The sequence below is a fragment of the Amblyraja radiata genome, chromosome 37 (genome assembly GCF_010909765.2).
Source record: "Amblyraja radiata isolate CabotCenter1 chromosome 37, sAmbRad1.1.pri, whole genome shotgun sequence".
In the NCBI taxonomy this organism is placed as follows: domain Eukaryota; kingdom Metazoa; phylum Chordata; class Chondrichthyes; order Rajiformes; family Rajidae; genus Amblyraja; species Amblyraja radiata.
Window position 1 is genome coordinate 7,138,501 of NC_045992.1, and position 12,225 is coordinate 7,150,725.

General features: G+C 46.6%; 1 protein-coding gene across 2 annotated transcripts in view; it reads right to left on the reverse strand.

Moving 5' to 3' along the window:
* cdh23 (cadherin related 23) overlaps window positions 1-12,225 on the reverse strand; it is a 556,325-nt gene that overhangs the window by 321,540 nt on the left and 222,560 nt on the right. For both annotated transcript variants that reach the window (XM_033012745.1, XM_033012744.1), the window contains exons 12-13: window positions 8,352-8,501; window positions 1,632-1,790 (exon numbers count right to left, since the gene is read on the reverse strand). In XM_033012745.1, coding sequence (XP_032868636.1) covers window positions 1,632-1,790; window positions 8,352-8,501 — 309 coding nt within the window. The remainder of the gene's footprint in view (window positions 1-1,631; window positions 1,791-8,351; window positions 8,502-12,225) is intronic.

A 12,225-nucleotide genomic window follows, 5' to 3' on the forward strand; every position in this document is an offset into this window, starting at 1 on the left:
TATGTAGGGTAGTGTTAATGTGCGTGGGGTAGTGTATGTGGGGTAGTGTTGACGTGTGGCGATCGCAGGCTCCGTGGGCCTAAGGGCCTGTTTGCGCACTGTATCTCTAAACTAAACATTACTTTCTTCCTATTATTTTAATAAAGGATAACATCTGCTCAGCCTGTACTAAAAATATCAACCGTACCATAAATTATTGCGCACATTTACTGCCGACAATTTCAACAGGTGTCCCATCATATTTTATTTTCCTTAAAAAAAAAAACAACACACACACCAGCCATTAATTGAACCAGAAATTTCTTGAAATGGACCATAATTAACACAACAATGTTCCCTGATTTAGATTCAGTTCCAATGCGTCTGATTTCACAGGATGCGGTACAATTCCAGAAAATTATTCTTTGTTAAGATCACCTGCAGATCCCACGGTAGCCCATCTTTGGAAGACTTCCTTTCTTCCTTGCAGTGCTGGAAATTATCCATTCAACATCAAATTAGTGTAATGAGCGAACGACTCTCACGGAAATAATTGCCGACCACAACTGGAAGGGACCACAATTTCTCAGAAGAAGACAAAGAAAAAGCTTCTTCGATAGACCTGCAGGTGCAGCAGCAACAAGCACCTCACAAGGAATATCAGAGCCCCCTGATGTTTCTTGGCAAACGTCATGGGCACTATGAGGACTAGAATAATTCAAAGACCCTTGCATTTAATTTGCCGGTTTGTTAAAAAACCATCTCATCAAAATCATTACTTTCTCTCCCTTCTTGGCAAAGTAGTAAGCAGATCAAGGCATGCATGTGACCAACAGCATGGACTGCATTGGAAGAATATGATGGAGTAACACAGCCGGTCATGCGGCATCTGTGGAGGGAATTGATAGGTGATGTTAGAGGGAGTACAGAGAAGGTTCACCAGACTGATTCCTGGGATGTCAGGACTTTCATATGAAGAAAGACTGGATAGACTCGGCTTGTACTCGCTAGAATTTAGAAGATTGAGGGGGGATCATATAGAAACTTACAAAATTCTTAAGGGGTTGGACAGGCTAGATGCAGGAAGATTGTTCCCGATGTTGGGGAAGTCCAGAACAAGGGGTCACAGTTTAAGGATAAGGGGGAAATCTTTTAGGACCGAGATGAGAAAAACATTTTTCACACAGGGAGTGGTGAATCTCTGGAATTCTCTGCCACGGAAGGTAGTTGAGGCCAGTTCATTGGCTATATTTAAGAGGGAGTTAGATGTGGCCCTTGTGGCTAAAGGGATCAGGGGGTATGGAGAGAAGGCAGGTACAGGATACTGAGTTGGATGATCAGCCATGATCATATTGAATGGCGGTGCAGGCTCGAAGGGCCAAATGGCCTACTCCTGCACCTATTTTCTATGTTTCGGGTTGGAACCTTTCTTCAGAAGCGAGGTACTCCAGCATGTTGAAACCTACTCAAGATTCCAGCATCTTGTGTCGTTCCTTGTGTCGTTGCGTATTGGAAGATCCAGGTAACACCATTTTTAATTTTCTTGTCAACTGCTTAAGAACTTTACTGCATTTCTTCTGGGGAAAATCATTTCACTCTGCGTAAAACTATATCCTAACTTGCTGTTCCAAAACAAAATAAGTGGTACTCACGAGGACATGGACAAGCATCATTCCGACTGTTGCGTTCTCGTACAAGCTCACGTTGTAGAGCGGCAGGCTGAATACTGGCCGGTTGTCATTTTCATTGACGAGGTCAATCTGCACGCGTGCAAACCCAACGTGATCAGAGAAGGTCTCGTTCGCAAAGAGCTGTTGGCGGGACGGAGGAAGAAACGAGTGTGAGAAACGAGTAGACTCAAAACTGCACTTTGGTGAAGATTCAGGGACCCTGGGTACCCCAGCACCCCAGAACACAACCACTATCATCGGCACCACCCCCCAAACACTGCCTCAAGACAAAAGAGTCAAGAGTCTTCAATTGTCGACAGGCACGAAATGCTGGAGTAACTCAGCGGGACAGGCAGCATCTCTGGAGAGAAAGAATGGGTGACGTTTCAGGTCGAGACCCTTCTTTATACCAAAGATCCTATAGCAGAGCAAGATGGACCACTCCTGCTAAATGCAATGGGCTGACGTGTAGTACGCAACGGAACGGAATGTGGGCCTTTTTTTCATCCATTTCCGTAACCGGACCCGACCCGCAGTGTAATCAACGTTGCGGGGGAACAGTTTGTGTTAATAAATTTAAATTCTGAAAATGAGGAGAAGATTTTTACCAAATAACCTTTATTTTTACGAGGATGTTTCTGTAACCGGCTTCCGTCTCCGCACTAGTATCCTCTGGGATCTTTGGTGCGGAGACGGAAGCCGGTTACGGAAATGGGGCCGAAAATTACCCATGAATCTGCCCATGACCGGACTATGTCTTTTTTGTCGAGTGGACTATCTTGCTCGCTGTAGGATCTTTGCTTCAGACTAGAGTCAGGGGAAAGGGAAGAATTTATAGATGCGGATATAGAGAGATATAGAACATATGCAAATGATAATGGAAACAGGCCATTGTTGGCTGTTTGTTAGGTGAGAACCTGGTGTGACTTGGGTGGGGAAGGGATGGGGAGAGAGGGAATGCAGGGGTTACTTGAAGTTAGAGAAACCAATATTCATACCAAAGATAGACACAAAATGCTGGAGGAACTCAGCAGGAAAGGCAGCTTCTCTGGAGAGAAGGAATGGGCGACGTTTCAGGTCGAGACCCTTCTTCAGGTCTTCTTCTTTGGTTTTCCTCAGGTCTGAAAAAGGGTCTCAACCCGAAATGTCACCCATTCCTTCTCTCCAGAGATGCTGCCTGTCCCGCTGAGTTCCCCAGCATTTTGTGTCTATCTTTGGTTTAAACCAGCATCTGCAGTTCCTTCATACACTCATCAATATTCATGCCACTGGGTTGTAAGCTGCCCAAGCGAAATATAAGATGCTAACCCACAACTTATGCTCTGGTTCTGGCATTTGGAGAAGCCCATTCTGTAATGAGTCAAGTCAAACACACATCAAGATACAACACATGTTTATTAAATCTACTGAGGTGGAATCTCATGTAGATAGGGTGGTAAAGAAAGCTTTTGGTGTGCTGGCCTTTATAAATCAGAGCATTGAGTATAGAAGTTGGGATGTAATGTTAAAATTGTACAAGGCATTGGTGAGGCCAATTCTGGAGTATGGTGTACAATTTTGGTCGCCTAATTATAGGAAGGATGTCAACAAAATAGAGAGAGTACAGAGGAGATTTACTAGAATGTTGCCTGGGTTTCAGCAACTAAGTTACAGAGAGAGGTTGAACAAGTTAGGTCTTTATTCTTTGGAGCGCAGAAGGTTAAGGGGGGACTTGATAGAGGTCTTTAAAATGATGAGAGGGATAGACAGAGTTGACGTGGATAAGCTTTTCCCATTGAGAGTAGGGAAGATTCAAACAAGAGGACATGACTTGAGAATTAAGGGACAGAAGCTTAGGGGTAACATGAGGGGGAACTTCTTTACTCAGAGAGTGGTAGCTGTGTGGAATGAGCATCCAGTGGAAGTGGTGGAGGCAGGTTCGATTTTATCATTTAAAAATAAATTGGATAGGTATATGGACGGGAAAGGAATGGAGGGTTATGGTCTGAGTGCAGGTAGATGGGACTAGGAGAGAATAAGTGTTTGGCACGGACTAGAAGGGCTGAGATGGCCTGTTTCCGAACTGCTTTTCAGGGTAAGGAAGCGGCCGGTCCAGGTATCCCAAGCCGCTGAGAGGATTCTCCCGACGCCGGAGCACCATCATCTGGCGAGAACGGTCTGAAACATCGGGCCTCCGTAAAGGCGACTGCGGAGGCCTCAATAGGCCCGACTATGGGTGGACATGGGGATGGGGACTGGACTTTGTGCCTTCCCTCATAATGGGGACCATTGTGGGGGGATGTTTTTATGTTTAAATTTCTTTATTATTGTTATGTTGTATTCTTTGTAATCTGCATTTCACTGCACCAATTGGTGCATGTGACAAATAAAGAACCTGTGAACCTTTGAACATAGCTACATTTGTGTTCTTTTCCAAAACTGCAACATGCAACACTGGCAGTCAGCAGAGCGCCTGCACTTGGTATCAGAATGTACAGTTGGTTCCAATTACGTATCTTAATAAATGAATCTAAACTACTCAATCACACAGCAGATTTCCATTACTCCCTTGGTAATGGGATGTGAATACACAGCACCGTTCCTAATTGAGACCCAAAGGCAAGCATGTTTATGCATGAGCCTGCGAAAAGCAAACACTAGCGACAAACTGAAGGATATTAGAGAATGCTGAAAGGTAGCTTGGCATCAGGCCATTCCAATCTAGGGAAATTACCTGTTTAAGAAGGAACTGCAGAGGCTGGAAAATGTTCTCTCTCCCCCCCCCCACACAACCTTCATCAGTCTGAAGAAGGGCCAATTTTCAAAAGACAATGTTTTTTTAAAGTTTCTAGAGATACAGCGTGGAAACAGTCCCTTCGGCCCACCGAGTCTGTGCTGACCAGCAATCACCCCATACACTAACGCAATCCTACATGCGAGGGACAATTTACAATTTTACCAATGCCAAATAATCTACAAAACTGAAGAAGGGATTCGGCCGGAAACGTTGCCTATTTCCTTCGCTCCATAGATGCTGCTGCACCCGCTGAGTTTCTCCAGCACTTTTGTCTACCTAGGGGAATTAACTGCTGTAGAAACAACTAGGACAGATTCTTCTGAAGTGACAAAACCCTCGTTGGCAAGGTGGTTACGGGTGCTGACTGTGTGGAGTTTGTACGTTCTCTCCGTGACCTGCGTGGGTTTGCTCCGGTTTTCCCACGCACTCCAAAGAGTGCTGATTTGTAGGTTAATTGGCCCAAATGTGTGTAGGATAGTGTACCTTTGCGGGGATTGTCGGTCCGCTCGGACACAGTGGACCGAAGGTCCTGTTTCCGCGCTGTATCTAGAAACTAAACTAAATAATGAAAAGGTGTATTTTGGTTGGAGGAGTTTACGCAACTCTTGGAAAATTTAGAAAATGAGATAGAGGAGCAAATGAATCCAAGAATCCTGATTCAGAATTCAGTAAATGTGCCAAAGAAAGTTAACAAAGCTGCCAAAAGTGAAAACAGTGCGGCAGAATTACATTAGCTTTTAGATTCATTATCGTCACATCAAGGTACAGCGAATAGCTTTGCTTTGCATGCTATCCAATCAAATCAGATAATACCACACAAAAAAAAATTAAAAGCCAAATTCAAGTACAATAGGCAGAGCAAAGGAGAAGAGACAAAGTGCAAAATATAGTTCATACAGCGTTGTAACGCACCAAAAATTGTCCAGTGTGCGTAGGATAGTGTTAATATGTGGGGATCGCTGGTCGAAGGACCTGTTTCCGCGCTGTATCTCTAAACTAAACTAAACCTGCGCTACTTATTACAAAGACCACAGAGATATGCAAGAGACAGCAGGTTCGGCAGTAGTGGAAAGATAAATAGTTAATCTCTCAGGTGCAGGATTCTATGTTTGAATTGGCAAAGATAGGAAAATAATTTAGCTTCCATTGTCAGAGAAAATGGGGGAGGGATGAGTAAAAGTGATTGTCTCTGATCAGGCAAGTTAGGTGAGCTAATTAGAACAATTACCTGCGCTGTAAGTTTCATTGTGGATGGTGAGGCTGTGGGACATGCCTGCCTACACAAATAAAATAAGAAAGGCTGAACCCAAACGATGACAGTTGGAAATGCCGAGTTCTGAAACAGACTAACAGAATGAGTGAGCGACCTTCTGTTGGAGGATTTGACCGGGAAGTAACTCCCAGCTGCTGACAACACGGAGCTTGCTATCTGCTGGAGCAGGAGAGGAAAACTGACCAAATCAAGGCTGTCTGGGGTTACGAGTTCCAAAGATTCTGAATTTCATAAAGATTCATAATCCACAAAGAATCATCATCGCGGGGCTGGAAACTGGAAGTTTCCTGAGCTAATTCTGTTACCACCATCATCGATTGCAACAAGTGATGGCTTCCACTGATTGTCGCCGGAAGCTTGCGTCCTTTTCAGGACGGACGATGACAACGAGGCCGACATTTGTTACAAGATGGACACGAAATGAAGAAAGACAAAGAATCATGTAACCTTGTCAGCGCCCTTTCTGTGGCTACTCTTTGCATACCCTGGGTACTAAAAACAAAGAATATCACAGTGATTTGTCACATGTGGCAATAAACTATCGTTCATTCATAGAAACATAGAAAGTAGGTGCAAGAGTAGGCATTTCGGCCCTTCAAGCCAGCTGATGGCTGATCATCCAGAATCAGTACCCTGTTCCTGCTTTTTCCCCATATCCCTTGATTCCGTCAACCCCAAGAGCTATATCTAACTCTCTCTTGAATACACCCAGTGAATTGGCCTCCACTGTTTCCTGTGGCAGATAATTCCACAGATTCACAACTCTCTGGGTGAAAAAGTTTCTCCTCATCTCAGTCCTAAATGGCCTACCCCTTATTCTTAAAGTGTGACCCCTGGTTCTGGTCTCCCCCAACATTGGGAACATTTTTCCTGCATCTAGCCTGCCCAATCCCTTATGAATTTTTAAGAAGGAACTGCAGATGCTGGAAAATCGAAGGTAGACAAAAGTGCTGGAGAAACTCAGTGGGTGCGGCAGCATCTATGGAGCGAAGGAAATAGGCAACGTCTCGGGCTGAAGAAGGGTCTGAAGAAGGGTTTCGGCCCGAAACGTTGCCTATTTCCTTTGCTCCATAGATGCTGCCGCACCCGCTGAGTTTCTCCAGCGCTTTTGTCTACCTTATGAATTTTATATGTTTTTGTAAGATTCCCTCCCATCCTTCTAAATTCCAGCGAATACAAGCCCAGTCGATCCACTCATTCATTATTCACAAAGAGAGGAGATTCCTCCTCATTTTCCTGCATCTGGCGTGCCGTCTCTCTCCCGGGTTCTCCATATCAACGAAGATGCTCAGTGAAAGGCGGTTAAGTACATCAGGAGAAAGAACTGCTGGATGGAAGGAGGCATGTGTGGGGAATTAATTAATAGTAATTGGACTAAATAGCTCCTTTATGCGCTGTGTTTTTTTTAAATGGAAACAGCCTTATCTCCGAGAACATTCACACTGCAGATCCAATATTTGTGTTAGAATTATAGTCCAATCATCGCGATTATTATGTTATCAACCCTGCAAGTCAACTCCTTTTCAGGGACTTTTAAAGGAACACCCACCTTTATCCACCTCATTACACTGGTTGACGAGGCTATTACAACCACACACAAATAAGCATACTGTGCACATATGGCCTCGTATAATACTGGTTAATGACGGAGCTCAGCTCAACTAACATTAAGACACAAGGCCTGCCTCAGATATGTCTGCTTTATAAATAAGAACTATTAAGCCGTTCCATGTTCTAGCAGCTATGAGCCATAAAGATACTCGGGGCTGTTAAACCTGAACATCGCTAGCTATTAAAAAGCTGAAGGAACAATTAAGCAACTCAAAGGAAAATTGGCCATTGAGGAAAATTCCAACTCTGCTTCACGCTGGCCTCCAGCGGTGACTATTAACAAGATGAATATAGTAGCCATTTTTGGAACAGCAAAACTACGCAGCTTATCAGAGAGTATTCAGGAAAATCTCCACCTCCTGAACCTCTTTGAAAAAGGCCTTGGTCCCGACGAGAAACATTACCTATTCCTTTTCTCCAGAGATGCTGCCCGACCCTGCTGAGTTACTATCAGCCATGATCATATTGAATGGCGGTGAAGGGCCGAAGGGCCGAATGGCCTACTCCTGCACCTATTTTCTATGTTTCTATGTTTTCTATGTTACAGCACTTTTGTGTCTGTCTTCCGTGGAATTGTTAATTGAAACACTAAAGTAGTTCAGGAACTCAGCGTCTCTGGAGGTAGTGGACAAGTGAAGTTTCAGGTCGGGATCCTTAGCTACACAATGTATACTGAAAATGTTTAACTGGAAGTGAGGGAAAGTCACTGTTAATACATTACCCATGGCTGGCATGTGGATTAATGACAAGAGTTAGCCATGATCTCAGGTTACCTACTCCCAGCTAACAATTATGTATTCTACATGTTCCTTGATCTCCATTCCCTTTACCCCGTTTTCACACCTTACACTTCCTTATCTATATATCTCCAACCCCCCACCCCTAACATCAGTCTGAAGAAGGGTCTCGTCCCGAACCGTCGCCCCTTCCTTCTCTCCAGAGATGCTGCCTGAGTTACTCCAGCATTTTGTGTCTAATACGCCTGTATGTATTTTTACCAAAGGTACAGCTCGTGAAGCAAGATGTAACCGGGACAACTTACTGAAAACTGGTAGTGGGCGATGCGCTCGTAATCCAAGGGCTCGGCCACTCGCATCCGGATATCGATCTTGCCCTGGCCAGACGTCGGGGAAATAGTGAAGTGGTCAGAGTTGTTTCCAATGAGCTGGACGTCAAACATGTTGTTGGGAACCTGGGAAGAAATCAAGTAGAGTAGTGGCTATGATGATTTGGAATGTCAACACCCTCTTCTCCCCTCTCCCATCGGGCAAAAGGTATAGAAGTGTGAAAATGCACACCTCCAGGTTCAGGGGCAGTTTCTTCCCAGCTGTTATTAGGAAACTGAACCACCCTAATGCAACCAGATAGCAGTCCTGAACTGCTATCTACATCATTGGAGACTCGGACTATCCTTGATTGGATTTTACTGGCTTTATCTTACACTAAACGTTATTCCCTTTATATATTTGTACACTGTGAATGGCTTGATTATAATTATGTGCTGTCTCTCCGCTGACAGGTTAGCACGCAACAAAAGCTTTTCACTGTACCTCACAAACTCACTGTCAACTCGCCCTGACCAAATCACTGGGCTTGTGCAACAGTTGTGTCGAGTTTATTGTCACATGCACAAATACAGTGAGGTACAGAGAAACCCTTTTTCCAGCAGCATCGCGCCTACTTAGACGCAACACTCAAAACATTAGTTAGACATCAATTATACAAGACAGTGCAAAGAAAAATAATGTGCAAAGTAAGACATTAGTGCAAAAATAAGTTGGAGAATAAGTCCATGGTAGTTAAGGTTTTTGAGTCATGGAGTCATACAGTGTGGAAACAGGTCCTTCGGCCTAACTTGCCCACACCGACCAACATGTCCCATCTACACTCGTCCCACCTGCCTGCGTTAGGCCCATATCTTTCCAAACCTGTCCTATCCATGACTTGTCAATTTGTTTCTTAAACCTTGCAATAGTCCCTGCCTCCACTGACAGGCACGCCCACCACCCTTTGTGTGAAAAAGTTACCTCTCAGTGTTAAAACCAAAGAGCAGGAGGAACACAGTGGGACAGGCCGCATCTGTGACAGACGACAGACACAAGACACTAGAGTAACTCAGCGGGCCAGGCAGCATCTCTGGAGAGAAGGAATGGGTGACGGTTTGGGTCAATACCCTTCTTCGGGCGATGCTGATTCCAGGTTGGGACCATTCTCCATTTTCTGCACGGATGCTGCCTGACCTGATGAGTTCCTCCAGTAGTTTGTTTAGCTCAATGTTCCAGCTCCTGCAGCCTAGTGTCTCCAGTTGTTGTCAGGCGATCAAACGTACGATCGCTAATGCATTTGATTTAGTTTAATTTAGAGATACAGCGCAGAAACAGGCCCTTCGGCCCACCAAGTCCACACTGACCAGCGATCCCTGCACGTTAACACAATCCTACACACACTAGGGACAATTTACATTTACACCAAGCCAATTAACCTACAAACCTGTACCTCTCTGGAGTGTGGGAGGAAACCGAAAATCTCGGAGGAAACACACGCGGTCACGGGGAGAATATACAAAGTTCATACAGACAGCACACGTGGTCGTGATCAAAACCGGGTCTCTGGCACTAAGGCAGCAACACTACCGCTGTGCCATCGTGCCGCCCTTTAGAAAGAAAGAACTGTGGATACTGGTTAAAAAGTGAATTTCCAATTGCTGGTGTACAGGCTGCAGATTTCAGCTTTAAAATGTTTACAAGGTGAGGGCACAAGTGTTTCCGGGCTTGCTGCCCTGCACAATGCCACCAGTCTCCAGCGCCATCTTGCTAGAAAAATTGGGCAGGGGAAGGGTGGCGAGTGAGGAAGACAAACTGATGTCAGAATTATGCAACATAATGGCACAAACTAACAGCGTGTAATCAGAATTCTTCGGAATCAAGTGGAGAGCGTGAGGAAACGGTGTCCAATTTCAAGCTTGGAGCGCCACTAATGGGGAAACTGGCTGAGTGTGACTGGGATGTGCCTGGGCCTCCGGCCTCAGGCTGCACAGGCTACCGAGAGCAAGCTCGGCCTTGACAACGGCAACAGCAGGGAATGAGCCGGCTGTCAGCGCCCGGACGCACGCGCGCGCGCGCGCGAAGGAGAGTCTGGGATTGTGGACAACGGAGAGGGTGGCTCGAGTGGAGGTAGAAAGTGGATGTGTACGAGAGCGTGCGTGAGGTACTGAGTCGGGAGTGAGGGGTGGAGGGGGTTTAAGGGGTCTGAGAATCTGGGGGTGGGGGAAAAAGGACCAAGGTGCGCTGTCCTGTGCACGGCTGCCCAGCCAGCAGCTGTCTGTCCCTTCATCTTTTTATTTTAATTTTAAGTTAGTTAAAGTGTTTTGTTGGAGGTCTAGACTTTTTTTATGTGGGGGGTAGGGGGGGGGGGGGGGGGTGGGGGAAAGGGGGAAACTACCTTTCAGGGTCCCTACCTGGTCGGAGAGGCAGCTTTTCTCCGGGCTGCAGCTTCGACCCGTCCTCGCGACCTACCAGCGGGCCTGGAGCAGCGTTTCCTGTCGGGGACCGCCCAGAACCTCGGCTTCGGCGGAGGCACAGCGCTGGAGCGCTATCGTGGAGCGGGCGATGCCTTGCCTGGGTCGCCGCGCTGGAGCTCCGGTGAGCTGAGACCGCCGGGAACAACATCGCGGAGCTGCGGGACTGTGGAGCGGCCAGCTGCGGGCGGCGGCGCCGAACTGTACACCGGGAGCCTGGGATCTCGCGACGAGATCGCCAGTTGTGGAGCTCCATCCGGCGCGGCCTTGTCGGCTTCGGAAGCCGCGGCCTCCAGTACGGAGGCAGCCGTTCCAGGGTTCCCAGGCCGCTGTGAGGACTCTCCCGACGCCGGAGCACCACCACCCGGCGAGAACGACCAGGAACATCGGGCCTCCGTAGAGGCAACTGTGGAGGCCTCAATAGGCCCGACTATGGGTGAACTGGGGTTGGGGACTGGACTTTGTGCCTTCCCTCATGGTGGGAGCCATTGTGGGGGGATGTTCTTTGTGTTTAAGACTCTCATTGGTGTTATGTCTGTATTCTTTTGTGTACTGCAAAATGGCAAAAAGCATTTCACTTCACTACACCTCGGTGTATGTGAATGTGACTAATAAAATACCTTTGATACTTTGGTAGATGGCGCAAGAGAAAGAGAGTGCTTTTAAAACCTATTTGCAATGAATTTGCTGCCAATGGAACCTTTTCCCCCCCGGATAAAAATATCAAATGCTGGAGGTAGAGCTTTAAGGTGAGAGGGGAGGGGGGAATTTAAAGATGACGTACGGGGCAAGTTTATCTTTCACATGGAGGGTGGTGAGTGCCTGGAATAAGCTACCAGGGATAGTGGTTGTGGCAGATATGATGCATCTTGAGGCATTTAAGAGACTTCAGGAAAGGCATATTTATATGCAGGGAATGGAGGACATGGATCGTATGCAGGGAGATAGGAGTTGTCTTGACATTATGTTTGGCACAGACATTGTGGGCCGAAGGGCCAGTTCCTATGCTGTTCAATGTTCTATGGTGACCCAGGCACTGAGCACCAGATTGCATCAAGCCAGATGTCCCACCAGCACCAACTGCAAAGTCAATGGTTTCTTTAATCAGCAGCTACTGGCACCAACAGCTGTGTGATGGTCAAATCACCATCCCTGCTGCTGCCCCTTCCCAGATCGTAGCCATGCTGGAGACGGGCAGGAATCCGACAGTCTCGACCCAAAACGTCAACCCATTCCTTCTCACCAGGGATGCTGCCTGTCCCGCTGAGTTACTCCAGCATTTTGTGCCCACCAGGAATCCGACATGTTCCAAGATAAGGCTGCTGCTGTAAAGGATTGTGAAGTGTACGGGCAGACTGTGTTACCGCGAGCAGCTTCCCAATTTACGGCGGTGGGGGGG